This window comes from Silurus aristotelis (genome assembly GCF_946808225.1).
Source record: "Silurus aristotelis genome assembly, chromosome: 5".
In the NCBI taxonomy this organism is placed as follows: domain Eukaryota; kingdom Metazoa; phylum Chordata; class Actinopteri; order Siluriformes; family Siluridae; genus Silurus; species Silurus aristotelis.
Window position 1 is genome coordinate 3,823,729 of NC_139578.1, and position 27,165 is coordinate 3,850,893.

The 27,165-nt window shown below is 42.4% G+C and overlaps 1 protein-coding gene across 1 annotated transcript in view; it reads left to right on the forward strand.

Moving 5' to 3' along the window:
* Positions 1–24,523, forward strand: part of lamc1 (laminin, gamma 1) — a 56,205-nt gene extending 31,682 nt beyond the window's left edge. Inside the window, exons 2-28 of the mRNA XM_083541608.1 lie at positions 13–317; positions 3,642–3,772; positions 6,111–6,277; positions 8,828–9,016; positions 9,090–9,207; positions 9,294–9,392; positions 11,737–11,873; positions 11,961–12,083; positions 12,789–12,978; positions 13,062–13,174; positions 13,377–13,598; positions 13,723–13,911; positions 14,909–15,154; positions 16,178–16,331; positions 16,420–16,562; positions 16,645–16,823; positions 17,376–17,529; positions 17,625–17,830; positions 17,923–18,002; positions 18,705–18,842; positions 18,916–19,060; positions 19,163–19,312; positions 20,259–20,373; positions 21,172–21,371; positions 21,452–21,610; positions 22,339–22,438; positions 22,526–24,523. Of these exons, the coding sequence (XP_083397734.1) occupies positions 13–317; positions 3,642–3,772; positions 6,111–6,277; positions 8,828–9,016; positions 9,090–9,207; positions 9,294–9,392; positions 11,737–11,873; positions 11,961–12,083; positions 12,789–12,978; positions 13,062–13,174; positions 13,377–13,598; positions 13,723–13,911; positions 14,909–15,154; positions 16,178–16,331; positions 16,420–16,562; positions 16,645–16,823; positions 17,376–17,529; positions 17,625–17,830; positions 17,923–18,002; positions 18,705–18,842; positions 18,916–19,060; positions 19,163–19,312; positions 20,259–20,373; positions 21,172–21,371; positions 21,452–21,610; positions 22,339–22,438; positions 22,526–22,782 (4,409 nt within the window). The 3' untranslated portion in view covers positions 22,783–24,523. The remainder of the gene's footprint in view (positions 1–12; positions 318–3,641; positions 3,773–6,110; positions 6,278–8,827; positions 9,017–9,089; positions 9,208–9,293; positions 9,393–11,736; positions 11,874–11,960; positions 12,084–12,788; positions 12,979–13,061; positions 13,175–13,376; positions 13,599–13,722; positions 13,912–14,908; positions 15,155–16,177; positions 16,332–16,419; positions 16,563–16,644; positions 16,824–17,375; positions 17,530–17,624; positions 17,831–17,922; positions 18,003–18,704; positions 18,843–18,915; positions 19,061–19,162; positions 19,313–20,258; positions 20,374–21,171; positions 21,372–21,451; positions 21,611–22,338; positions 22,439–22,525) is intronic.
* The last annotated feature ends 2,642 nt before the right edge of the window (positions 24,524–27,165 follow it).

A 27,165-nucleotide genomic window follows, 5' to 3' on the forward strand; every position in this document is an offset into this window, starting at 1 on the left:
TTGTTTCCACAGGCAAGTCCTTTGACATCACCTACGTGCGCCTGAAGTTCCACACCAGCCGCCCGGAGAGCTTCGTCATCTACAAGCGCACGCGCGAGGACGGCCCGTGGATCCCGTACCAGTACTACAGTGGCTCGTGTGAGAAAACCTACAGCAAGGTGAACAGAGGCTTCATCCGCACCGGCGAGGATGAACAGCAGGCGCTCTGCACGGACGAGTTCAGTGACATCTCGCCGCTCACCGGCGGAAACGTGGCCTTCTCGACGCTCGAGGGACGCCCCAGCGCGTACAACTTCGACAGCAGCGCGGTGCTCCAGGTAAGACGCCATGTCCAAATGTTAATAAAGTCCGGCATCCTGAGGTAGGTTTGTTGAGAAGGCTTGGGGGGGGTGCAGTCAGCTATCCGATTCATCCCACAGGTGTTTAATATGGTTGGAGCTCTATGGCAGATCTTCCACTCCAAAACTATGTGAACCATATTTTCATGGAGCCGGCTTTGTGCAGAGTGGCATTACCATGCTAGAACAGGTTTGTGACTTCTAGTTTAAGCAAAGGGAAATTTTAATGCAATCTAATGCCCATGAAGACGTTCTATACAATTGCGTGACTCCTCCTTCAAGTTTGTGGTAACAGTTTGTGGTCCAATACTTTTAAATCGATGACCTATCGGAAATGCGTGCGCACTACGGTGATTAGAAAAATAAGGAAAAAAAGTCTCTTTATTAAGTTAAGACCTGGCAACCCTGTACACCAATATTTAACTAGCCATTAAAGGCATTAAACTTGATAATCTGGGGGTGACTAGTAAACCAGGCGAGCTTTCTTTTGTTTAACCTTGTTGCCTTGGGAATTGGTGAATATTTGAACACAGACACCGTCATGGACAGAGAGAGAGAGACACACACACACACACACACACACACACACACACACACACACACACACACACACACACACACACACACACACACACACTTTCCTTCAGTTTATTTAAATCGATGACTGAAGTGTGAGAACAGTGAGTCAGCTAGTCGTCTGGTTGTGAAGGCGTCTAATGCATGGGGAGGGCAGGATGATTCACGGGTGTAGAGTTGGGCACGGCCTGGCATCGAAACAAGCTACCATATGGGAATGCATGTGTGAGAGATATTCCTGACAAGAGGAAACATCTCTTGTTCACTGGTCAACGCCAGGATTTGCAGCATGTTTCGAGGGGACTCCTCCAGTTTTCCCACCCCTGGCCCTGATCTCACTTGGCAGCACGTGATCACAGCTGGAAAGTGTTTGTCTGTTCATGGGTTTTACGCATCCGGCGAGCCAGATGTGCTTGGGAAACACGTGCAATCTATGCGTGAGAAACAACCTGGTCGTTCAGTTCGGCGCTGAAGAAATTTACGAGGCAGTCGACGTCCAAAACAAACACAAAGTTATTGACCGAGTTAATCAACTGCTAATCGAATTGTGCCGCTTGCTCTTCTCTAAGGAAAAAAAAAATCCTACTCTTATTAGCTTGTAAGCTAGCAAGTCCAAAATCCAGCATATTGTGCCTCCCTACGAAAGCATTTTGATAACGTATGTTGCGGGAGTTAGCTAGTCAAACTCAATAAAGCTTAAGGGTCTCGCACCTCATGACATTTTGCTTGGAATGAAATTTGGCTTGAAAAGAAAAATGACAAGGCATTCAATGTACTAAACGAAACAAACACAAAGTTATTGACTGAGTTAATCAAATGCTAATCACCAAAAAATTTTGTCGTTGTGGTGCTTTTCAGTTGTAAGATAATTGACTGTTTTTGGTCTGAAGAATCCGATTCTTTCTTGGTCTGTGCTTTTTTTCTGAGGAAAAAAAAATCCTACCCTTATTAGCTAGTAAGCTAGCAAGTTCAAAATACACTATGCTGCCCTGTGTTGTGTTTCCTAGGAAGCAACTTAGCAATATTTTTGTGGTAATAGTTAACATATTGTAGTAAGACTAGGTGCTAGTTGGGACAGCTAGCCAAATTCAATACAGTTGAACACAATAGAGTTGAATACTCGTGACACTTGGCTAGCGTTTTTTTTTTTCTCACAGAATGTTTAAAAAAGAAACAAGGTGGCTTCAACTTATCCCAAAGGTGTTCAATAGGGTTGACCCCTAGCAGGCCACTCAAGACAATTGTGTGTCAACAACATTGTGCGAGCAGTTTCGTGAAGTAACACACATGGCGGGGGGAAAAAAAGGGTGTCCTAATGCTTTTGGCCGTATAATGCACTTTAGGTAATATATTCCTTTTTAATCGTTTTTTTAACATCAGTTTTGTTGGTTACGCGTGGAAAAAATATAGCGTATCAATTCAAATGCTGTCCCCCTCAGAGATTGTACGGGATGTTGCAAAAGTATTTGGACCCCCAGCCGTGTACGGTTCTTCGTTACCACAGACTCGGGGGAGTTTCATTTGAAACTAGGAGACCCAAATCTTGCTCTGTGTCTTCATGAAGATATGGGTTCAGCGGAAAAGAGCTCGAGTGGCCAGCGTTAGGGTTTAGCCTTTTTAAAACAAACTGGAATCCTGACCCAAACTCGGAGATCCTCACGTCGCCTACATCAGTAGCTGTTTTTTGCTGAAAACCCCTTGTGGCGGAATGAGCTCAAATATGGAATGGGATGTTTGAGAAAGCACACAAATGATATGCCCAGATGTTCACAAACATTTGTCCATAGAGTGTAGTGATTTGTGGAGTTGACTCAGGCTGCAAGTTTGCAGGCGGAGGCGTGTATATCAGATGCGAGGCATCTCAGCTGGACGGGCGCCCAGGAACTTTGGAGAGGAGGGGGGACTTCTTTGGACGTGTTTATGTCTACACAAATTTTTTCTTTTAGTGTTGCAACACAATTTGAAGGAGTTTTTATTTATTTATTTACAGAGCAGACTTTATACTAAACTGTCTGCTTTTACAGTTGACTATTGTGCCAAGATTATTACTAATCATTACATGGGTTGAACCCGTGTGTGTGTCTGTGTCTGTGTGTGTGTGAGAAAAGAAACTTTGGCAGCTTGCCTGAGCAGGAACATGCCCCGAATCCCAGCTGTGTGCGACAGATAAGGTGTCAGAATAGCTCGAGGCTTTTTTGCTGTTCTTTGCCAGCTGGGCTTTACACATTACACACTTTCTCATGCCTCATATGAAGCTTTGTGGAGTTTTTCAAGGAATATTTGCCCCCATTTGTTATTATAATAACCTCCATTCTTTTTGAAAGATGTTTCTTTAGGTTCTTTGGAGATTTGTGCTCCTTCATCCACAAGGGTGTTGGTAAAATCAGGTCCGGATGTAGGTGATGAGAAAAGGCCTGGGGTGCACTCAGGGTGCACTAGAGTTTTGGTCCAAGCTTTATAGCAAGTCACTCAAGATCTTCCAACCCATGTAAAGGATATCTTAATGGAGCAGGCTTTGTGCACTGGGGCATTGTCATGCTGGAACAGGTGACCAATCGTGTGCCTCCATGTTTGTGTGTGGAGAAGGACCACATATGGCTAGAATAGTCAGGTGTATATACAGCGTACAATGTTTGATGTGCCAACACAATTTTGCCTAGTAGTTTTATTTTTCGCTGCAATGCATTGTACACGCTGGCCGATTAACTAACACGCTGTCCTTCGCAGGATTGGGTGACGGCGACGGACATCCGAGTGACCCTGAACAGACTGAACACGTTCGGAGACGAAGTCTTCAATGACCCCAAAGTGCTCAAGTCGTACTACTACGCTATCTCCGACTTCGCTGTAGGAGGACGGTGAGTTTTGGGATCAAATTGCTTTATGTTGCAAAGGTTTCTTTCTTTCCCCTCATTAAAAACATGTACTAAACTTTTTTTTCAGTCCCGGACTTTCAAATCCAAAAAGCATGAAGTTTGAGAGCATAGTAACAACTTGCGCGAGTTTCTAGAGATATGACCCCTGAATCATGTTGAGGTTTTTGCTTGTATGAATCAGTAAGAGAGCTGTTTTAAAAAAAAAAAAAAAAATACAAATCTGACTAGCATTAAAAGCATGTTAAACAGCTCCCCGGTCTGCTCCTCATCTTGTCTTTTTGCCTTAATCTCCTCGAAACGTTGATCAGATTTCCATTACACGACCCAAACATTCCTGACATTCCTACACCCCAGCACGGGATTACAAGGCGGAGGGAACAGGAGCAAGTTGTCGATTAATACTGCAAGGCTGCAGACCCCCAAACCCAAAGTGACTAATAACGTAGAGATAGCATCCTCATGTTGTCAGGGTTTGAAATTCCTAATCTATAAAGATCTGGTTTGCCAATTTTGTCCCAGTCTAGTGTGAAGATCTAACAAACCCAGAATGTTATTTTGCCTGGTTTGCATTCAGCTATTAAAAAATCACGACGTCAAGATTGTCGCCATGAACCACGTCTAAAATAGGGGCACTGGCCTAATACTTAAAGGTCTTTACTCTTAAAGTCTACGTTTAATCATAGACCTCACGTGGGGTTGAGACTGTTAATTTGGGTACCCCTGGGGTAGACGGTACAAAATTTTTATGAGTATTTAGGGGGAAGGACCTCAGCCATGAGGTAGCGTTATGACCGTAAAAGAAGACTAACATATAACCATCCTGTTATACACTAGTAATAAAATCCTGCCAGCAACTTTTCCCCAGCAATGGGACAAAAATAATAAAATGGGCAGGGTCAGATACAAGAGTCTGCCCAGGCAAGTTTTGCAGAAGTTCAGTCTGCTAGATTGTTTATATTTTGGGAAACAGGAACGTCGAAGTTTGTCCCAAATAAAACAACCCTGTGAAATTTTAAACTAATTTAAGCGATGTAGCTAAGGAACTGCCACATCCAATGCCCATCCAGTGTACATCTTCTCTGTCAGAAGGGTTTTTCGAGTGATTATCAAGACATAGTTATAGGGTCCGTGTTTTAACAAAAGAAATCCAGTTCAGGCCTCAGCCACCGGTCTAAATCCGAACGTTTTTAGTGTTGCTCGACGCCCTCGCTTTTCTTCGCCAGCTTTAATTATAGCGCACCGTAGTTCCAAACAGCAGAACATGACCTACACTTTTTTTTCTTTTTTGTTCCTTCCATCACATTTTCCGCACGGCTTTGCCAAGAAACACCTGAGACAATAGCCGAGAGGTGACTAGCCTCACAAGTCCTCTCTTGTTCGCGCCGAGGAGCCCCTCGTCAAAAGTGTCGGCAGGAGAATGTTCAAGCCGTCGCCTCTTGCTTCGGGATCACAGACGAAGCATTGTGGCTCGGCTCTGGTTTCTAAATGGCTGCAGAAGAAATGGAAATGTATTCCCTCCTTTATTTTGGGTAATGAGTGCAGGGTGACTCCCTCGGAGGTTCGCCCTCTCTTGAGGGGCCTTTAAGCATTTTAAGTCAATAAATCCGATATGAACAAAAGTTTGTGGCCTTTTTATGCTTTCCATTCCACATTCAGTCCCCATTAGCTCTTAAATTAACCTCCATTCTTCTGGGAAGATGTTCCACCAGATGTTGAACTGTGGATATTTGTGCAGCCACAAGGGTAAAGGGGAGGTGAGGAAGGGTGGGTTCGGCGTTCCGATTTATCGCAATATGGTTGAGATCCGAGCTCTATACCAGGTGATCTTCCACTCTTTCCCAAGTCATCCTATGCATTTGTGTGCCTACAGCTTTGTGATTTGGAGAGGAACTGTATAAAGCTGGGAGAAATGGTCCTAATACCTTTGTCCAAAAAAATGTAGATTACATGTCCCCACGAAGACCAGTGGAATTTGTTCCTACCGTTCTAACCGAAGCTGTTTAAAGGAGGCGTGTTACTGTGGAGGCCTTTATTCGTGCCCCGAAGGGGGGAAAAAGTAGAAGACAATGGCGCCCTTAGCGAGTGATCCAAAGGTCAGGTCTATAAAGAAAAGTCATTAAGCAGTACAAAGGCGCGGTGACATAGCGATAGGCTCCGTAAACAGCGTGACTCAATCGCTGTTTGAACAGTCCGCCATTCCGTGACATCCGTCTTTCCGCTCTCGTGTCAGGATGCGAGCGTCCTTTGTGACAGTGCTATAGTATATTGTATAGGTGTGTGTGTGTCTGTGTGTGACCACCTGCTTTTCTCGCCTCCATAGGTGCAAGTGTAACGGCCATGCCAGCGAGTGCGTGAAGAACGAGTACAGCAAGTTGGTGTGTAACTGCAAGCACAACACCGGGGGCGACGACTGCGACGAGTGCAAGCCATTCTATAACGACCGCCCGTGGCGACGGGCCACTGCCGACAACGCCAACGAGTGCCTGCGTGAGTTCAGTTTCCTGCTTGGAACGGATTCCGTACTTTCTCAAATAAAAAGTGGAAAGGGGTTTTAATGTTGGAACGATTAATACAAATTAAGTTCTTTCACATCGTATTAGTGTTAAATTGGCCTTATGAATGCCACATATGTGGTATTGTGGCATTGTATTTATAAATAGTGACATCCCAGTGTTATATTAGCATGAAACTGGCATTAGAGAGGCTTTATATATGCCATAGTGGAGATGATGATCCAGTATATTGGAGTATTGACCTCATAATGTTGTATTACTGTTATTGTGGCATTATATCGGCATGTAGTAACAGTGGTGTTATATAACCATTGTAGCCAACCTGCTAATGGCATGGCATTTTAGTGGCGTTGTGAAGGCTTTAGATATGCCATAGTGGTATTGTGGCATTATAATCCAATGTAGTGGCATTATAGTGTTGTAAATGCATTATAATGACATTTGAGTGGCTTAAACTGTGACAGTGGTGGTATCGTGACTATGTATAGGCATGCAGTGACATCGTTTTATATAATCATTTCTGGCATCAAAGTGGCTTTATATATGCCATAGTGGTGGTATTGTAGTGGCATTATCGTGTTATATTAGCATTATAGCAGTGTTTCAAGAGGCTTTTTTTTGTTGTTGTTAGCATTATTCTGGCATAAGAGGGTATAGGAGAGAGAATGTTTGCCATAGTGGTGGCATTGTGGCATTATAGTGGCATCAGTGGCATCATCGTGTTATTTAAGCATTATAGCAGCATTTCAAGAGGCTTTTTTTTGGTTAGCATTATTTTGGCATTAGAGGGTATAGGAGAGAGAATGTTTGCCATAGTGGTGGCATTGTGGCATTATAGTGGCATGTAGTGGCATCATCGTGTTATATAAGCATTATAGCAGCATTCAAAAGGTTTTGTTTTTTTAGCAATATGTTGGTATGTAGCGACATCATAGTGTTGTACTCGCTTTATCTTGATATTACAGTGACTTTGTACTGTATTTGACATAGTGATGGTATAGTGACTAAAGTACAAGCTTCGTAGGGTGTAAGAATGTAGGTAGAGTGGTCTTTTATATATATATATATATATATATATATTTATATGTATGTGCACTATGGAGTGTTCTGGTAACATTGTAGTGGCATATCGTGGCACAGATTGTAATGGCCTAAGAGGGAATTATAATGGCATTACAATGGCTTTATAGTAAGGTTATAGTGCTGTTACATTATATGCGATTACATTAGTGCCTTTATAGCACCAAAGTGGTGATGTAATGGCGTAAAAGTGGCTTGATGGTGGCATTGGCGTAGCATGTTGTAATATTTCAGTAGTGACATATTGGCGATGTTATAGTGGCATTTTATCGGTGGCATAAAGTAGTTATAGTAGCGTTGTAGAAACATTAAATTGGCACAATAGTGCTTTTATGATGATCGTAGCTGCATATGTTGCCCTAAAAGTGGCGTTAAAGTGGCATCATTGGGGCTTATAATGATCTATTGATGTCATTAGTGGCATTTAGGGATCTATAGGGGCATTATAGTGACTTCTAATGGTGTTTTGGTGAGACAGGGTGGTAATAGCGAGGCATTAAGGTGATGAGATAAAGAGAGGTCTTATATTGGAGATACAGCAGCGTTGTAATGACATCGCATTGGCGTTCTAACGATGTCATAGTGCCATTACGGTGACTTTTTATAATGCAGTGAAAACCGCTTCTGTCCAGTCAATTTTCCACTTTCCCTCCGTGAAAATGCAGCGAGGAGGAAATTGCACAGTTAATCCCCACCACCACTCATCTACTAACCATACAAGAAGGCACTTTCTTTACTCAAGGTCTACGATATCGTACTTGTTGTTTTTAACGACGTGCGAGTCGACATAAACCCAAAACAAAACACACCTACAGAGAGCGCATGATTCATTTATTGGAATGCTTTTGGAACGATTGCAAAATTCATGATATGGGGCAGAAAATGTGTACAATTTATCATTTTCCATACAATGAATCAAAATCAGATGGCAAATTTTTCCCCCTCCAAAAATCAGCATGATTACAAATGTGATATAAAACGGTTTAATAAACAAGACGTTGATATTGAGAGACTCACGTTTTAGACACCACGTTGCCTGTTTTCATATAAAAATAATTCCAAACACGGCACTGTTTTGCGTCTCTGAGCGATAGTCATCGCGATTGAACCGAATTGAACCGAGTGATTTTTTCCAAATAGTATACATTTAAAATATATATTTCACTAGTAATGTAACTACTAAACCGTGATTCTGAAATTGGCCACTAGTAATGCGGTGTCGTATAACCACTAGCGTGGCGTTTGAGTCGCTTTTAAGAGGCGGTATTGCGGCACATTGGCATGTAGTGGCATCATAGTGCAGTGTTCCTACGGTTCTTGAAAGTACTTGAATGTGAGACGCGTGGATTCAAGTTTGGCTTTGAACATGACCGTGTTGGCCTTCATGTTGCGGCATCATATCGGCCCAAGTTGTGACCGTGACCTTGTTTTTTTTTTCCCCCAGCATGCAACTGCAACGGCAAGAGCAGAGAATGCGACTTCGACCTGTCTCTGTACCGCGCCACGGGGCACGGAGGCCGCTGCCGGAACTGTGCCGACAACACGGACGGCCCCAACTGTGAGCGCTGCCTGGCCAACTACTACCGAATGGGTCCGGATCAGCGCTGCCTGGCCTGCAACTGCAACCCAGTCGGTGAGTTGCGACGCCGGATTTTGTATACGCGAGAGATTTCTGATTTCCAACATTCGTCCTCTTCTCTGTCCAGGCTCTCTGAGCACTCAGTGCGACAACACAGGGCGTTGCAGCTGCAAGCCGGGTGTCATGGGTGACAAGTGCGACCGCTGTCAGCCCGGATATCACTCGCTGACCGAAGCAGGCTGCAGGTACAAACTTGAAATGATTGTGCGAAAGTGTGATATTCAGTGTTTAGTGGAAGTTTCTTCTAACGGCTATCGTTGTTCCTCCGCAGGCCCTGTTCCTGCAACCCATCGGGAAGCACACAGGAGTGTGACGTCAATACGGGACGCTGCCAGTGCAAGGGAAACGTAGACGGATTCAGCTGCGACAGGTCCCTCGCACCTACCACGCACTCACATTCTCTCTTTTTCTTACACTCTCTCTATGTCTCGGTTTACTGCCGACCAACCCCCACTCCCGCCCCCCCCAGACCGGGACTTGCAGGGGAGAAAACCAGTGAGGATTTACATTGTTCTTAAATTATCCTGCAGTCCCGCACTGAATCGACATGCTCGAAAGCTCCCAGGACTCAGGAGGAGAACCATGCTTTTAATCAGCTGTTGGTTATTAAAAGCTTTTCTGGGGTTTACTCGCTTCGGAAAGTCCCAGAGACAGACGCACAGACAGACTGCTAATTGGGGAAGTATGCGCGCGCGAGACGGAATTAGGGGCCGCCTCGGAGACAGGAGAAAATAGCGCCGAGATAGGAGCAACTGCCCCCCGAGCAATGCCATGTAGGGCTTTCATACAGTACCGACTATATGCCCTCCATCCCCCTTCATGCGTACATTCTTGTACGTCCGCACACAAACACACCACTTGAACAGGAACCATGGCTTCGTGTTCTGTGTATACATCTTTAAATCACTGGGAGACTGCTCCTTGTTTACTTTCTTGCCAGATGTGAATGGAGCGAAAGGCTAAATATTTAAACGGATAAACATGTCACCACCTCCCGAGTCACGGATGAGGAGCTTGTAATTTAACGCAAGTGCTAGCGAATGGAATCATTTGCATGGCTTAGGCTTTGTTACTTTACAACGACTTTTCATATTACACGAGTTACATATTCTTTCTGCTATCACATAGCATTACATAGCCCTACATAGGTCTTTTAATATTTCATATACATGATATAGTTTAGCGTAAACTTTACATTACACGCAGCCTTACATCGTCTTTTAATATTACATAGACCTATATTTTAACCTTGCATTAACTCAATTAGTCTTTAGATTTGAAATACACTGACATAGACTTAATCTAATACACAGCCCTGAATAGTCTTCATATATTACATAGATGTACATAGACCTTTATATTACGTAGACCCACATAAGCATCATATATTAGAGACTTGCATAGACATAGATATATTACATAGATTTACCTAGACTTTCCATTTTAAATAGATTTGCATAGACTTTATTTTTAAAATAGACTTTATTTTAAATTGACTTGCGTAAACTTTCCATTTTAAACAGACTTATGTAGACTTTATTTTTGAATAGATTTGCGTAGACTTTCAATTTTAAGTAGACTTGTGTAGACTCAATTTTAAATTGACTTGCATAGACTTTCCATTTCAAATTGACTTGTGTAGACTTTGGATTTTATATTGACTTGGGGAGACTTTTTTAATTTTAAATAAATTTGCGTAGACTTTCCATTTCAAATAGACTTGTTTAGACTTTGCATTTTAAATAGACTTGCGTAAACTTTCCATTTAAAATTAACTTGTGTAGACTTTTATACTGCAGACTTTTTATTTGACATAGATTTCCATAGACTTACGTACACTTTCCATTTTACATAGACGTATTTTTCAGACTTTTCATATTACACAGACTGATATAAATCTTTTATATTTTGTAGGGCTAAATATACATTACATAATGTTATATATTGCAATGTTCTACATGGACTTTCAAATCACGTAGTACTACAAACGGTTTCAATTCCAGAGCCCGACAAAGACCTTTTATATTACATAGGTTTATATAGACCATTTTTGATTGCCCAGCCCTACACAGACTTTTATTTACATAAACGGATATTATATTATGGACTGACATAGATCTGTATATTATGTAGACTTGCATAGAATTTTGAAAATACACAGCCCTATGTAGACTTTATACATCTTTTTTAGTTGTAAATCACACAATTTAATCACAATAGAACAGATTAGAGCACCATGGTCACGCAGTGAGCGATGAGCTAATAAGAAGTGTTAGGAGTTCACCAATGTGAAAGAATTCCCGTGATTACAGCTTTTCTGTTTCGTGAAAAAACGTGTGCGCGTGTAATACTCCTTGCCATGAAGTTTGGATCTATTGACCGTTAAAATAAAAAGATCAGCTTTGACGTACGACTTGGACAGACCTGGCCATTCGTTTACGCACCAGTAGGCTGTTTATTAGTTACTAGCAGCACTGTGTGATCAGATCGCGTGGGCGTTGACCAGCCTTGAAGTTTCCATGGAGCGAAAATGTTAAATATAAGTTAACAGCAAAAAAAAAAAAATAAAATTGACAGCAATTTTTTCCACTTTTACTTTCCCAACTTTTCATGTTCCAAACTTCCAACAGGGGGCGTGGCCCTCCTTCGACTAGGTCCTGGAAATTCAGTGTATCCTCACTAACGGATTGTGATTTGTACGCCCCCCCCTGTAGGTGTAAACTGGGCTTCTTCAACCTGGACAGCCTGAACCCTCAGGGATGCACGCCTTGCTTCTGCTTCCATCATTCCACAGTATGCGAGAGCGCAGAGGGCTACAGCATCCACCGCATCACGTCCACCTTCGATCGAGGCGAGTCCCTATGCTAGTTCGTAAAATGAGAATGCGGTTCGCATCGCGAGTGTGTTTTGCTAATTGTTGCGTTTCTGCCGCCGGCAGGTGATGAAGACTGGAAGGGTCAGCAGAGAGATGGCTCCAGCGTGCCAGTGCAGTGGTCTCAGAGCTCTCAGGAGATCTCGCTCATTTCAGAGGATTACTTCCCCATGTACTTTGTGGCTCCAGGTACATCCGCTGAAAATAATTTCAATTTCTAGCGTCTAAAGTGCCATGAAAATCCACCCCATATATGTAAGTGGAGTCAGGTGCTGATGTATAAAAGGCTACTTGAGATCTTCCACTCCAAACCATGAATCCCATGGAACGCACACAATCTGGGAATGTGGTAGCTCAGTGGTTAAGATTGGAGGTCGACCGCTACTCAATAAATATGCGTATATTAATTATATAAATAAATATTGATGAAAAACGACTCATTCAAACCACACCAAAAAGTAACACGCTAAATAAATAAAAACTGGTACATCCAAAAATAATAAGAAAAGACGCTTCAAACAAACATCACAGTGATTTGCCTTTAGAGGCCGCTATTGTGCTGTATAATGCAACCTGGAAAAACCATCGGTATTTACTTTTTGCTGATATCCATTGTTTCCGGCAATCAACTGTCGTTGCCGATTAATCAGCAAAACTGATTAATAGTTCGGCCTCTAGTTAAGATGCTGGACGTCCCATTAAAAGGTCGTTAGTTCAAATCCCAGCACCACCCAGCTAGCGCTGAATTTTTAGGTTGGTTTGACCTCTGATTTGGAAATAGAAGCCCAGTGTTGGAGCTCGAGCCTCCAGAATTTGAAACCGCTCCCCGATACGAGTCCGTGACCGAGAGGACGGAGCGCGCTAACCTGGTTGACACATTCCTTGTGCCTGTAGAGAAGTTTTTGGGGAACCACTTCCTGAGCTACGGCCAGAACCTGACGCTCAACTTCCGGGTAGAGCGCCGCGACGCACGTCTCTCAGCCGAGGACGTGGTGCTGGAGGGAGCTGGGCACCGCATCGCCGTGCCCCTTATCGCCCAGGGAAACTCGTATCCTGGAGACCAGATGCAGACCTTTGTGTTCAGGTGAGCTGAGTTCTAATCTTCGGTCTGAGTTCTGACCAATATTTTGATCAGTCAAATGTAAACACGCATGTTGTATCCGACAGGCTTCATCACACCCCAGATTCGCCCTGGAGACCAGAGCTGCAACACGCAGAGTTCCAGAAGCTTCTCCACAACCTGACTGCCATCAAGATCCGTGGAACCTACAGCGAGAGAAGTACGCATGACTTCTAAGTATAGCACAGTAGACACATTTCGGAGCAGCGCAAAGATTCTAGTAGATACTCACTAGGGTTGCATAATTCCGGCAAATTTCAGGACTGAAAACCTTCTGATGGAAATAAACTAGAGAAATAGAGAAAAACTAGCACATGTTACGAATGAGTCTTGACAGTCTGGCAATCAATCTCGACGTCTAGGTGCCGGATATCTGGATAACGTGTCCCTGGTGACTGCGCGGCGAGGACACGGGGATCCGGCGCGCTGGGTCGAGAGGTGTACGTGTCCTCCCGGTTACGAGGGTCAGCACTGCGGGAGGTGCGCTTTGGGGTACAGGCGAAGCCGACCGGCGCTGGGCCAGTTCAGCCCTTGTGAAGCCTGCAACTGCAACGGCCACAGCGACACCTGTGACCCTGAAACAGGTTCCAGACGCCTTTCCTATTCGCCGGCATTCTTTTTTTGGGGGGCGGTACATTATCACACCAGTTTTCTTTTATTAAAATTTTTTGTTTGTTTTTTCCTTTTTTATTTGTTTTTTCCTTCCAGGAATGTGCGACTGCCAGGACAATACAGCCGGCATGAGTTGCGAAAGGTGTAAGGACGGTTTCTACAACAACGCCACGGTCGGTTCACCTTCAGTCTGCGTAAAGTGCCCGTGTCCCGCAGGCGCCACTTGCGCTGTCGTGCCCAAAACCAGAGAGGTGGTGTGCACCAACTGTCCAGCCGGCACCACAGGTACATCTCGCTCCTTAGGGGTGTAACGGTACGCAAAATACATGGTTTGCTACGTACCCCCTGTTTTTTTAATCGCAGTTCGATGTTCAATTTTGGGGAAGAAACGCAAATAAAAAAATTGCTTGTCTTTTTTTGTTCGTTTGTTTTGTTTGTGAACATCAACAGTTTTCATTTAACAAACAATTTGCCTGCTTGGTAAAATAATATACAAAATTATATTAAATTATATTTTATAAAAAATTAACTATAGCAAAACAAAATTGAATACATCCAATAAATGCCATATTATTATCTTGACTAAATTCAGTAATCGATTAAATTAGCACAAATTAAATTGATTTGAATAGAATAAAATCAATAGAAAAATTCAATAGTTTACGTTTGTTAGACCCCATTTCGGTAATACAAATGAATTCTTGAAGCTGGACATAAATCGCTAAAGAATCCATAGCGCTACACCCAGGAAAAATGCAGGAAGTGGTGGCGATGGAGGCGTAAAACAAGTGCGTCAGCCACAGTGACACTGCGCTAACTCTAGTTTCTGTGTATACCCCTGCCGTTCTTGTGTATGTTTTTCCAAGTTTAATAAGAATAAAAGAAATAAAACTATGACACTGCACTTAAAATGCGAGGCGGAGAACATACAGACTTGCGGTCCGCCACTTACTTTCGTGAGGTAACTCGGATTTTAACTCTGTTCGTAAAAAGGACTACATTTCGGTACACGTGTGTACCGAACCGAAAGTCCGGTCCTGTTACACCCCTCATTCAAGTTTTTACTTTTACTTCTGTACATTATTCACCCCTCACCCCTGTACGTATGGACTCCATACCCTTATTTATCACACTGCTTATGCACTTCTGGTTAGATGCCAACTGCATTCCACTGGTTCTCTACATGTACCTTGCACAATGACAATGTCGAGTCGAATCTAATCCAATGTTCCGATCCGTCTTGGATTTTTATATTGAAAGCCTTGATGTTCGTGCTCCTCAGGGAAACGGTGCGAGCTGTGCGACGACGGGTTCTTCGGCAACCCTCAGGCCTCCAGCGGTCCCACGAGGCCGTGCCGGGCGTGCAACTGCAACAACAACATCGACCCGAACGCCGTGGGCAACTGCGACCGCGACAGCGGCGAGTGCCTGAAATGCATCTACAACACCAACGGCTTCTTCTGCGACCGCTGCAAAGAGGGGTTCTACGGCAACGCCTTGGCCAGCAACCCCGCCGACAAGTGCAAACGTGGGTACCGTCCAGGGCAGCCAGTTCAGTTCGTTTTTATTATTGTAGCACTTTTAACAATAGACATTGTCTGAAAGCAGCTTTACACAGATAATATAGTAAGAAAGAATCAAGGAGAGTGCAGGAAAAACTCGAGAGGAAAGAAACCTTGAGAGGAACTGGACGCAAGAGGGAACCCATAGTATCTTCAATCATTTATTGCCCTTAAAATGTCCGGCTAATGCGAATAATGGGATGTGTATATAAGAGGTGGGTCATTTTACAGTGCAATGGCGTACGGTAGGAATTTTTTTTTTTCTGGGTGGGATGGATTTTCCATGATTGACAGGAGTTTGTTCGGTTTCCTCACTGTCTCCGATCTGGCCAGTTTGTGTCCGAGTACAGAATGTATTCGCCGTCGCGGATGATTTGATCACAATTGCCTGCATCCCTGGCACGGATGCTGCTCCCCCAGCAGACCACTGCTCTATAAAGGGCACTTTACCAAAACAGACTGATATTAAAAAATTTTATGATCTGAGCTTCCTCAGGAAATAGTCTGCTCAACCCCTTCATATACACAGCATCAGTGTTGGTCCTTCAGTCCAATCTGCTGTTTAAGTGAACACCTAAAAACTTGTAGTTGTCCAACCCCAACCTCCTCAACCATAATGGGTTTATTAATAGTTTTACCCTATGAGTCCCCGGTATTGCACATGCGTTGGGTTACGGTTCGCAGTAGTGCCTGCCAGAGGGCACCAGAGGGAGCCAGAGAGCTGCCAAGGTTGTGTCATGTTGGTTGATACTCAGTTTCTGTACTATTGTAAATACATTTATCTCATATTTTTTTTTTACTTTATTATATTTGTATCTTTTATTTAGTACTAATATACATTTTTTTGTTAATTATTTTAGTATAAAAAAATTTTCCTTAATTTCTGCATTCAATATTATTTATTATTATTATTTTTGAGTATTTTTATTATCATTATTAATGCCACCAGTCTTTTTTTTTACCCCCGACTCTCCCGTTCACGTCTGTAGCTTGCGCTTGCTCACCGTACGGCACGGTGAATGGAGACTCGACGTGCATGCAGGTCACGGGGCAGTGCGAGTGCCTCCCTCACGTCATCAACAGAGACTGCAGCGCCTGCGAGGCCGGCTTCTACAACCTGCAGAGCAAAGAAGGCTGCCAAAGGTACTTTAAAAACGCTAAAAACTATGAAATTTCGCCTTTCTCATCGAATTCGTTTACCGATTCGTGCTTTTTGCGAACCGTCCGATAGGTGCAACTGCAACCCCGTCGGCTCCACCAACGGCCAGTGCGACATCGCGAGCGGCCAATGTGAGTGTCAGCCTGGAGTCACGGGGCAGCACTGCGATCGCTGCGAGGTCAACTTCTTCGGCTTCGGCTCGTCCGGATGCAAACGTAAGACGATCTTCGGTCGTTTGAGCGCGTTAATTATAAAGTTTTTTCCCCCCTCGTTTTAAGACTTTGTGTCTCGTCACAGCCTGTGATTGTGACCCCGAGGGCTCCCGGACGGCTCAGTGCAGAGACGACGGGCGTTGCGAGTGTCGCCCCGGCTTTGTCGGTACTCGCTGCGATATGTGCGAGGAGAACTACTTCTACAACCGCTCCATTTCCGGATGCCAGCAGTGTCCTAACTGCTACAGCCTCGTCAGGGACAAGGTAGGAGCTGTCCAGTGCTAGAGTAACGATCAGTTTTGGAATGTCCTATAGTAGTTACCAGGGGTGTAACGGAACGAGTCTTAATTTCTCACTTAATTTTTTCTTTTTTTTTTTTTTTTTTTTTTTACATTTAATTTTTGAATTTTTTCTGTGTATTTTTTTCCTTTTGAGAGAAATTCTTGAAGCTGGACATATAACGCAAAAAACGTAAAAAAATAAAATAAAATTATAATAATAATAAATAAAAATAAATAACGAAAGTGGCGTCGATTTTCATGCATTCACAAAATCAAAGTTTTACACACTACAAATCATATTTCCGGTACGTATTGAGGAGCCACAGTGACACTGCGCTAACTCTAGTTCCTTTGTTTGTTTTTTTTTTTTTTTTTTTAAATACCCCTGCCATTGATGTTTTCAAGGGTAATGATAATAATAATAAAAAAAAGATGCTATTAGATTTTTTCTTATGCCATAAAAAACCTTTACGTTTCCAACATTCTACGCCAGTATTGCACTTGTTAGCTCTAATAAACAATCTTTCCTTTCCAGGTGAACCAGCAGAGGCAGAAGCTCCACGACTTGCAAAATCTGATCGACAACCTGGGCAGCCAGGATACAGTGAGCGACAAGGCCTTCGAGGACCGCCTCAAAGAGGCCGAGAAAACCATCATGGATCTCCTCAAGGAGGCTCAGGCCAGCAAAGGTAGACGCCTGCCGTGGACGCCACCCGCACGCCCTCGCTAAAAAGCCAGTTTCTAACCCGTCCCCTCTCTTTTGTGTTTACCAACCTGCTCACAGAGGCGGACAAAGACCTCTTGGAACGCCTGAAGAGCGTCAACGACACGCTGACGACGCAGTGGAACCGGCTGCAGAACATCAGAAACACCGTGGAGGACACCGGAAACCTGGCGGACAGGGCGCGCGGCAGAGTGCGCGACACGGAGAAGCTGATCGAGCGCGCTCGGGACGAGCTGGACAAGGCGAAGGACGCCATCAGCAAAGTGGCGAGTAGACGAGTTGAGAACTTAGTGTGGTGATATGAGCGAGACCGAAAGGGAGTAACGGATGTTTTTTTTTTGTTTGTTTGTTTTGCCAGGATATAAAAATTCCCACAACCACTGGAGATCCGAACAACATGACGCTCCTGGCTGAGGAGGCACGCAGTCTGGCAGAGAAGTACGATTTTAGGGAGTAGGGTTGCTAAGTTTCGGGAATTTTTAAGACCGGAAACTTTTCATGGGAATTTAGAATTGCAGGTCAGGCTAGAACCCGGAAAAACTTAAATGTAATCGGAAAAAGAAAAAAATCGCGCAGAATGATTTTGGTCAAAACATCCAGATTGAAATGCAGGGTGACTGAGGCCACGCCCCCTACAGGCATGCGTTCGCGCAAATTACACGAACGGAACAAATTCGCGTTGAAAGCTTCCTTGTTGCTGCGTGTAAGCGATTGTGCAACGAAAGGATACTAACTATTGAATCAAAAGTCCAAAATGTCGTTTAAAAAACAAAAACAATAAAAAAAAAACAAAAAAAAAAAAACATTGAATTCTATAACGCAGTATCTATCCATCTGCTTTTACACACTGCAGCCAACAGATGGCGCAAAAGTTTCATGTATGTTAGCTTGTGACCAAACAGGGTTGCAAAGGGTGAAAGATTTCCAGCAAATATCCAGAAACTTTCTATTGGATCTTCATCAGGGAAATTTGGGAAATATTCCAAGTTGGAAGCTTGACAGGAATTGGAGATTTTGAAGAAATGTATTTAAACTGCATCATATACAAACAAGTGATTGAGTTACTCAAGATTTAAATCTGGTCATTCAAGAAATAGTTTTAGTGACGATCCTGGTATTTTTCCCCGTTTCTTTCCATAGGCACAAGACGGACGCGGATCAGATCGAGAAGATCGCGAAAGACGCCAACGACACTTCGACGAAGGCCTACAACCTGCTCATGAAGACGTTGGACGGCGAGAGCAAAATCAACAAGGACATCGACGACCTGAACAAGAAGTACGCGTCCTTTTGAGTCTAGGTTTCTTCTCTGTACGTTCGGTACCCGTCCTAAATTTCTAACCTTCCCCAGGTACAACGATGCCAAGGATCTGGCGAAGAACCTGGAGAAACAGGCCACCAAAGTACGCTCCGAAGCCGAAGAAGCGGGAGACAAGGCTATGAAGATCTACGCGAACTTGACCAGCCTGCCTCCGTTTGACCTCAAATCGCTCGAGGTGAGGATGCTGGTTATTGGCACACTTTATACATTTTTTTGCCATTTCCAATATTCGTACTAATGCTTCGAGATCACGAAAATGATATCGTTGGTGTTTTAGGACGAAGCCAATAAAATAAAGAAGGAGGCGTCGGACCTGGATAAGCTCATAGATAAGACTGAGAAGGAATACGTCGATCTAAGAGAAGACTTGCGAGGAAAAGAAAACGATGTCCGCCGACTGCTGGAGAAGGGGAAGACCGAGCAACAGGTACGTTTCCTTTAGTTTGTGATTGAACTTGTGGATTTTACAGGGGTTTTTTTTCCTACTACCCGCCCACCCAACCCCCTACATTCTAAATGTCCCACCAACCTAACCACCCTCCTTCTTACCAACCCACATTGTTTTAACCACTTTTGTTAAAAAATAAATGTAAATGCACAGACATTTGGTTCGGTTGTGAAGACATAAGCGGCTCGAATATGTAATTAATAACATTTTGCATAATAATTAAATGGCGTGCATAAATTAAATATACAAACATTGGAAACAAGCGTTTGAACAAGTCCTTCGAAGGTTGCCAAGTCGCCGGGAATTGCGTTTGAAAAAAAGTAGGCGAACGCTATAAAAAAAATTTAAAATAAAAGTCGAAACAGTCACCAAGACAGAACGGATCCAGTCAGCAAAAACAGACACTTTACACAACAGCGCTTTTACTATCTTCCCCTTTCATTCCATAGCCTCCTTTCTTAACAACCGACCATTCCAATTATCCACATCTTCATTCCCGTCTTTCCTTTTCTTCCTGGCGTTCTTTTCTTACTTTACTTTCTTCCACGCATCACTCACTTCCACCATTTCTACCCTAAAGAGGGAACTGAAGCCAGACCGCGGGGGTCCTCATGATTCAAATGTGATGAAAGATGATGAAGCTTCGAGTCTACAATCTCGTCCGCTTCCTGAAAGAAAGAGCTGATCCCTGAACACACACTTGATAGGGAAGGACATAATCCTGGCTTATTAAAAAAACTTTTTCGCTGCTTGTGCCGCATTTCATTTACGCACTTTACGGATTTTGCTCGTTCAATCCTCAGTCATTCGAAAAACAGTCAAGAGGCCCCCAGAATGTCTTTATTCCGGGTGAAAAATACTTTCCCAAGTTTCCATCTGTTGCTTTCGTTTAATTTTATTTTTTGTTGTTGTTTGTGTCGTTCAGACAGCGGATCAGTTGCTGGCTCGAGCCGATGCTGCCAAGGCCCTGGCCGAGGAGGCAAAGGAGAAAGGCACGGCCACCTTCAAGGAGGCAGAGGCCATTCTTAACAACCTCCGGGGTAAGTGAACGCGACCAAATATAAGTTTTTTTTGTTTTTTTTTAATAAAATCTTAAATTCAACTCTGTGTGTTGTACATAAACAATCAACTGGTCTTGATCGCCATCTGTTGGCTGCAGTGTGTAAAAGCAGATGGAAGGATACTGCGTCATAGTATTCAATATGGTTTATATGTTTTTGTTTTTGACCCAAAATATTACTTATTTTCAAATGCAACATACAGTATATGATCAAAAGTTAAGGGACACCCGAGTTTTCCACCCATATGTGGTTCTCTCCAAAATTTGCTTCCACAATGTGGCTGCAATTTTCGCTTCACTCGAACTACGAAACCCAAAATAATATCCACGAGACCCAAATAAATATAACCCCCCCCCCCCCCCCCGCACAGAATGTTTGTAATATCGTTAAAAGTTGTTCGAACAAAAAAAGTTGAACAAACATCAATAACAAATTCAAGTAAACGTAAAAAGGAGAAAGAAGGTCGACCCCCCTGATGTACATATGCAAACGTTTTGCAAATTACGTATTAATATGCAAAACGTCTGCATATGCATCTCTACAACAGTAGTTATGAAATTTACATACTTTTTTTTTTTTAACACTAAGTTGTGAATTGATTTTTTGCAAAATTCGATCAAAGCTACAGCAAAAAGGTAGCGAAAATTTTCCTCAAACCCCAAGCCTTCTTGCTGCATTCATAAATCTTCACCTTCTGATTTAACGAACATTTGAATCTTGTCGCAAAACGTCTCTGATGCGATTGAATCGCTGCTAAACCCCCGTTTCCCTCTGCAGACTTTGACCGGAGAGTGAACGACAACAAGACGACGGCCGAAGAGGCCCTGAAGCGCATCCCGCAGATCAACGCGACAATCAACGCTGCCAACGAGAAGACACGGCAGGCAGAGGCTGCCCTCGGCAACGCAGAGGCCGACGCCAAAGATGCCAAATCCAAAGCGGAGCAAGCGGAGAAAATAGCCAGCAACGTCCAGAAGGTTCGAACCGCTTCCAGACGAACTCCGCTGGTCGCTCGGTAGCACTCGCTCACGATCTCTTCCGTGTTTCTCCCGTTCAGGGTTCTGCCAAAACCAAGGCAGATGCCGAAAAAGCCTTCGCCGACACCATGAAGTTGGACGACGAGGTAAAGGACATGATGAAGCAGCTGGCAGACGCTGAGAACGAGCTGGAGAAGAAGCAAGACGAAGCCGCTCAGGACATGATGATGGCTTCTATGGTATGTTAACAGAATTTGTTGAGGCAGCAAGACATTTTCGATCAGGGGTTCCCCAACATTTTTCTGTGAGGAAATCACAAGGCCCGAAATGACTACTACTATTGTGGAGATTTAAAAAAAAGTATTAATTACGCCCCCTACTGGTTGAAATCAAAACATTTATGTACTTTTGCAAATAGGTGGTGGGTGAATCTAACAAATAAGCTACATTAATAACTTGAGGTCGACCAATACCGATACTTGAGGATAACAGAGTAAATATTTTTAAATGGATACTGGATAAAAAAAAAAACACCATGTAAAATAGTACTGAACTTTATTACAAAAAAACCAATAATACTGGCAATAAATTTTGATATTTTAATGAATGAATATAATTATATATTTCTTTATAAAAATTATAAAAAAAATAATTCAAATAGAGCGCTCCCAGTGCAGCGTGCAGTCTTGCATGTCAAAAAACATACATTGATTCGCCTCTAGAGACCGCTCTTGTTTTGACAGTGGACCGGCACCCGGAAAAACTATCAATATGGATTTATTATTATTTTTTTATAATATATAATGGTTACAAGGCCAACTAACTTTATCATCAAATACAGATATGATTGGAGTAAACCATTTAAAATTGCATTTTCAGAAATACTGCGGCGACCCCTGTTTTAGATCATACACAGTGACTAATAGTTATATTCCAAAGATTCTACCAGTAACCTTTTTGTCGGCAGGCATCAGCCAACGCCAAGGAAGCGGATGAAAACGCCCGCAAGGCGAAGAATTCGGTCCGCACCGTCCTCGATGCCATCACCACCCTGCTCAGCCAGCTCGGTAAGCGAAATGTTCAAGCGCCATCACCGGTATTCTATTTACTGCACTTCTAGGAACGATTTCTGACTTTTTTTGTTCCTCACGCAGGCAATATCGACAAGGTGGACCTGAGCAAGCTGGACCAGATCGACCAGTCGCTGCAGGACGCGAAGGACAAAATGGCCGGCAGCGACTTGGACAGGAAGCTGAAGGAGCTGGAAGACATTTCCAAGAGCCAGGAGGACATGATCGGCGATTACGACCGGCAGATCCGCGAGATCCGCGCCGACATCGCCAACCTCAACGACATCAAAAACACCCTGCCGAACGGCTGCTTCAACACGCCGTCCCTCGAGCGCCCTTAACCCCTTCCACTCGTCTCTCCACCCTGATAGTCCCTTTCGACATTTCTAACATTTGATCCAAGATGCCATCTTTTACCAAAATCTGTCATGCTTTTTTTTTTTTTTTTTTTTTAAAGCTGAATTTTTTTTTTTTTTTTTTTTTGGTCCATCAGTAAAGAATTTTTTTTTTATTTTTTTTTTTTAAAGAAAAACAGCAGCTTTTTTCTACCAGATATGCAATTGTATGAAAAAGACCAGCTTGAAGAGCTTAACAGAGATATATATTTTTTGTCTTTTTCTCTTTTTTTTTTTATTTTTTTTTTCTCCAGCTACTATCTAGCACTCCTCCAAATACGTACCACCGGTTCAGAAAAAAACGGACAGTTGAAGGAATCTCGTTTGCTGTTTTCTTTTCGTCTCTCTGAACGTTCACACACTTGCACCCTCTCGCAAAAAGATCCAACCGAGAGCGTCACTATACATACCACACTATACGCTTCACTCTACACTACAGTATTCGTCTCGTCTCGTCTCATCGCTCCATATCCATTGGTCTAAATGCGTTACGTCTCGTTTTTTTTTTTTTTTTTTTTTTTTTTTTAATAGGCTATTTCTTTTTATTTTTTTATTTTTTTATTCCAAAAAAAAAAAAGCTGCTGCTTATTTACATCACGTTCGTTTTTTTTTTTCCGATGCAAAAAAAAAAAAATCAACACTATGCAACTTTGTACATTTGCGTAGCGAGACTTATCTGATACACTGGTGCTAATAATTATCAAATGTTATATTTTTGTGTGAATGTTTTTTTTTTTTTTTTTTTTTTTTATAATTATTATTATTATTATTACGATAAAGAGCGAGGATTTTTTTTTTGTTGTTTGTGTAAATATATTCTTAAATGTTTCAGGAACGGCTGATTAATTTTTTTTTTATTTTTTTTATTTTAAACGACACCATCGCCTATCGATTACTTCACGTCATAGGTTAACGATCAGCTACAATCTTCCACCTCCATAATATATATTTATATAAATATATGAATCTATATATGTAAGTCCTGTGGTATAATATGCTTGCTTGTATACTTGGCTAATTTTTTTTTAAGCCTTTTAGCACCGCCATTTATTTTTAATTGTTTAATTCTCAGCGGGTGGCTAGTCAATTAAAAAAAAAAAAAAAAGATTTTGTAAGACAAACACTCCCTTAACTGAAAAAAAAAAAAAATACATATACAATCTCTAACATTTTTGAAAATCAATTTTTTTTTTTTTTGACAGCAAGCTGGTCACATGATCATCAGCCCAACCAATCGGAGAGAAAAATGCGCACGGGCACTATATATATATATATATATATATATATATATATATATATATATATTATATAAAAAGCTACAAGAGATATTCAACATCTTGAATGGCTTTTTCCTCCTTTTAAGTCTATTATCAGGTGAAATATTTTCCAGAAGCCGGTCGCCTTCCCAAAGCGGACACGAGTGCAAAAAACCCCCCCACGTATTACGACAGTATTTCTAATTTATATTGTAACGCAAGTATTGTTTATCAGCTGTTTCTTCAGAATGTGGCTGTCTGTGTTGTCTTCTTCAAGCTCGTCCTGTCCTCTGTTGATCTTTCGAGGCGCTCTAGACACACTCATCGTTCCAAGTACACACTAGAAAAGGGCCTGAGAAACTCCAGCTTGTCACCTATTTGTCTGTCGAATTTATAACATAATAAACAGTGATTATTTTTTTTTTCCCTTTTCCGGACCTGACGATGTGTGATTTTGGTCATTGAATGGAAATCGGTCATTTGCTACACAAAATACTTTTAAATTGTTAAATTACATTCCATATAATTCCATACGCTATATTACTAAAAGTATTGGGACATTTTCCACCCCTATGTTTTCTTCACCCAAACTGTCACCACACATTTATATAGGATGTCTTTTTGATCTAGAGGTATTGAATTTGAATCTTGACCTGCTTTAAAGCTCCGTATTGACTTCACCACATGTTTCCTCCATTTATCTACAGCAGGTTAACAGCAAATGGGGTTTAAATGTGGAACGGGATGCTAAAAAAAGATGGTCATGTTCATAAAGGTGTCAGGGGGAAAAAAGAGCAAAATTCACTTATGTTTAAATGATCTAGGCTCTAGAAAAAAAAAAACCTGCCTCATGAAGATGAAGAAACCTTGAGAGGAACCAGCCTCAAAACCCATCGTCAGTTGGGTGATGCCAAATAAATGATTAAAACATAAACATGTTTGAGAGTGAGAAATATCACGAACGCAAATGTGCGATAATGAGGAAAAGTATCTTCTTTTTGAAGGTCTGAAATCTTCCAGGTGGGGGATGTGGAGTCGGAGCAACCTCTAGATACCTCAGGATCTTTAATATGTGGTGTTTTACTGAAGACTGAAGAATATCCCATTCAGTACTCGCAGTATAAATCGTTTTCAAATGAAGATCGTTTTCATATCAGTGACTTGGCAAAGAGAAGCAGCCAAGTAGGATTCTCTGAGGTAGCTTGAGAGCTCCACAGCTCAGGGAGAAGACCCTGTTCTCAGAACAACTTCAGCCTGGTCACTCAAGAACACTGTACTTTATGCATGTGTGCTGAACCATCTAATTTGTGGAAAAATGAAGTTTCTCAGGTTTGACATTTTGATCTTCAAAGGCACTTGACACCCTCAACATACACAATACACACTCAGAAAAGCATTAAACTCCAGTCACAGTATCTCACAAAAGTGAGTACACCCCTCACCTTTCAGCAACCATTGTATGTTCTCAAGGGATAATACTATCGCAATGAATATATTGGATATATTTTAGAGTAGTCATTGTCCAGTTTCTACAGATTTACTGTCCTCTCAAAATTACTCAAACATACAGCCATTACTGTCTAAATAACAGGCAACAAAAGTGAGTACACCATCAGCGAACATCTCAAAACCGTGTCCAAAGTGTCAATATTTTGTCTGAGCACCATCGTTATCCAGCACTGCCTTAATCCTGGGCATAGAATCCACCAGAGCTGCACAGGTTGTTGCTTGGATCCTCTTTCACTCCTCCATAATGACACATGGTACTTCTACATGGTACACCCTCCGCTTGAAGATTCCCCAAAGGTGCTCAATAGGGTTCAGGTCTGGAGACATACTTGGCCACTACATCACCTTTAGCTTCTTTAGCAAGTCAGTTGTCATTTTGGCGGTGTGTTTGGGAGCGTTTTTTTTACGTTGGAAAACTGCCATTTGTTTTTCTCACTAAACCGCAGCTCCCCAGTACCAGCAGCACTAATGCAGCCCCAGACCATGATGCTGCCAAGCAGACCTTTTGTTTCTGCAACCTCTGTAAGACCCTGGCCACTGTATTGCAACTCGGTTTCAGGGTGTTACAGATCTTATAGTCTAGACTTTGTGGAGAGCAAAAATTTCAATTCTCAAATAATCGAAGAGTCTTTGCCATGAGGTGCCATGTTGAATATCTAGTGGTCAGTATGAGAATTGTACTCAAAGCACCACATTTTAACTGCTCAAATACAAGATGCACAAATTTGCACGGCCCTGTCAAGCAGACAAAAACATGAGCAGGACTAGGACGTGTGGCTTTGCAGAATTACACTACGTACAGCTGTTATCACTTATGGGGCACTCACTTTTAATGGCAGTTATTAAGACAATAATGGCTGTATGGTGAGTAATTTTTAGAGGACAGTAAATCTGTACTGCTATAAAAGCTGCACACTGACTACTGTAACATACACTATATTTCCAAAAGTATTGGGACACCTGACTGTGGTTCTTTTCCAAACTGTTACTGCACAGCTGAAGGCACTCAATTGTACAGGTACCTTTACAGGCACTCTAATAAAGATTTTGCATTCACTTGAACTTGGAAACCCAAAACCTCTTCCAGCATGACGATGCCCCTGTGCACAAAGTGAACTCCTTGAAGATCTGGTTTACATGCTTTGGAGAGGAAGCACCTTTAGGATGAATGTAAACGCTGACTGCACCCCAGGTCTCCTCACCTACATCAGTACCTGCCTTTCGTAACACCCTTGAACACAAATATCCATAAGCACACTCCAAAATCTAGTGGAACATCTTCCCAGAAGAGTGGAGGGAATTATAAGAGCAAATTGGGAATAAATGTGGAATGCGATGATAAAAAATAACATACCGTACTTATGACCAGGTGACCAAATACTTTTGGAAATAGTGTATATCCAAGTTTCACTTCTATATTATTGTCCCTTGAGAAGATCCTAAAACAGTTGCTGAAATGTGAGTTCTGCATTTGTTTAAATCGAATTATAAGGTATAAAACATGCGTCCTAGTCCACATATTATTGGTAGAAGAATGCTGAGGATGAAGGACAATGTTTATGGG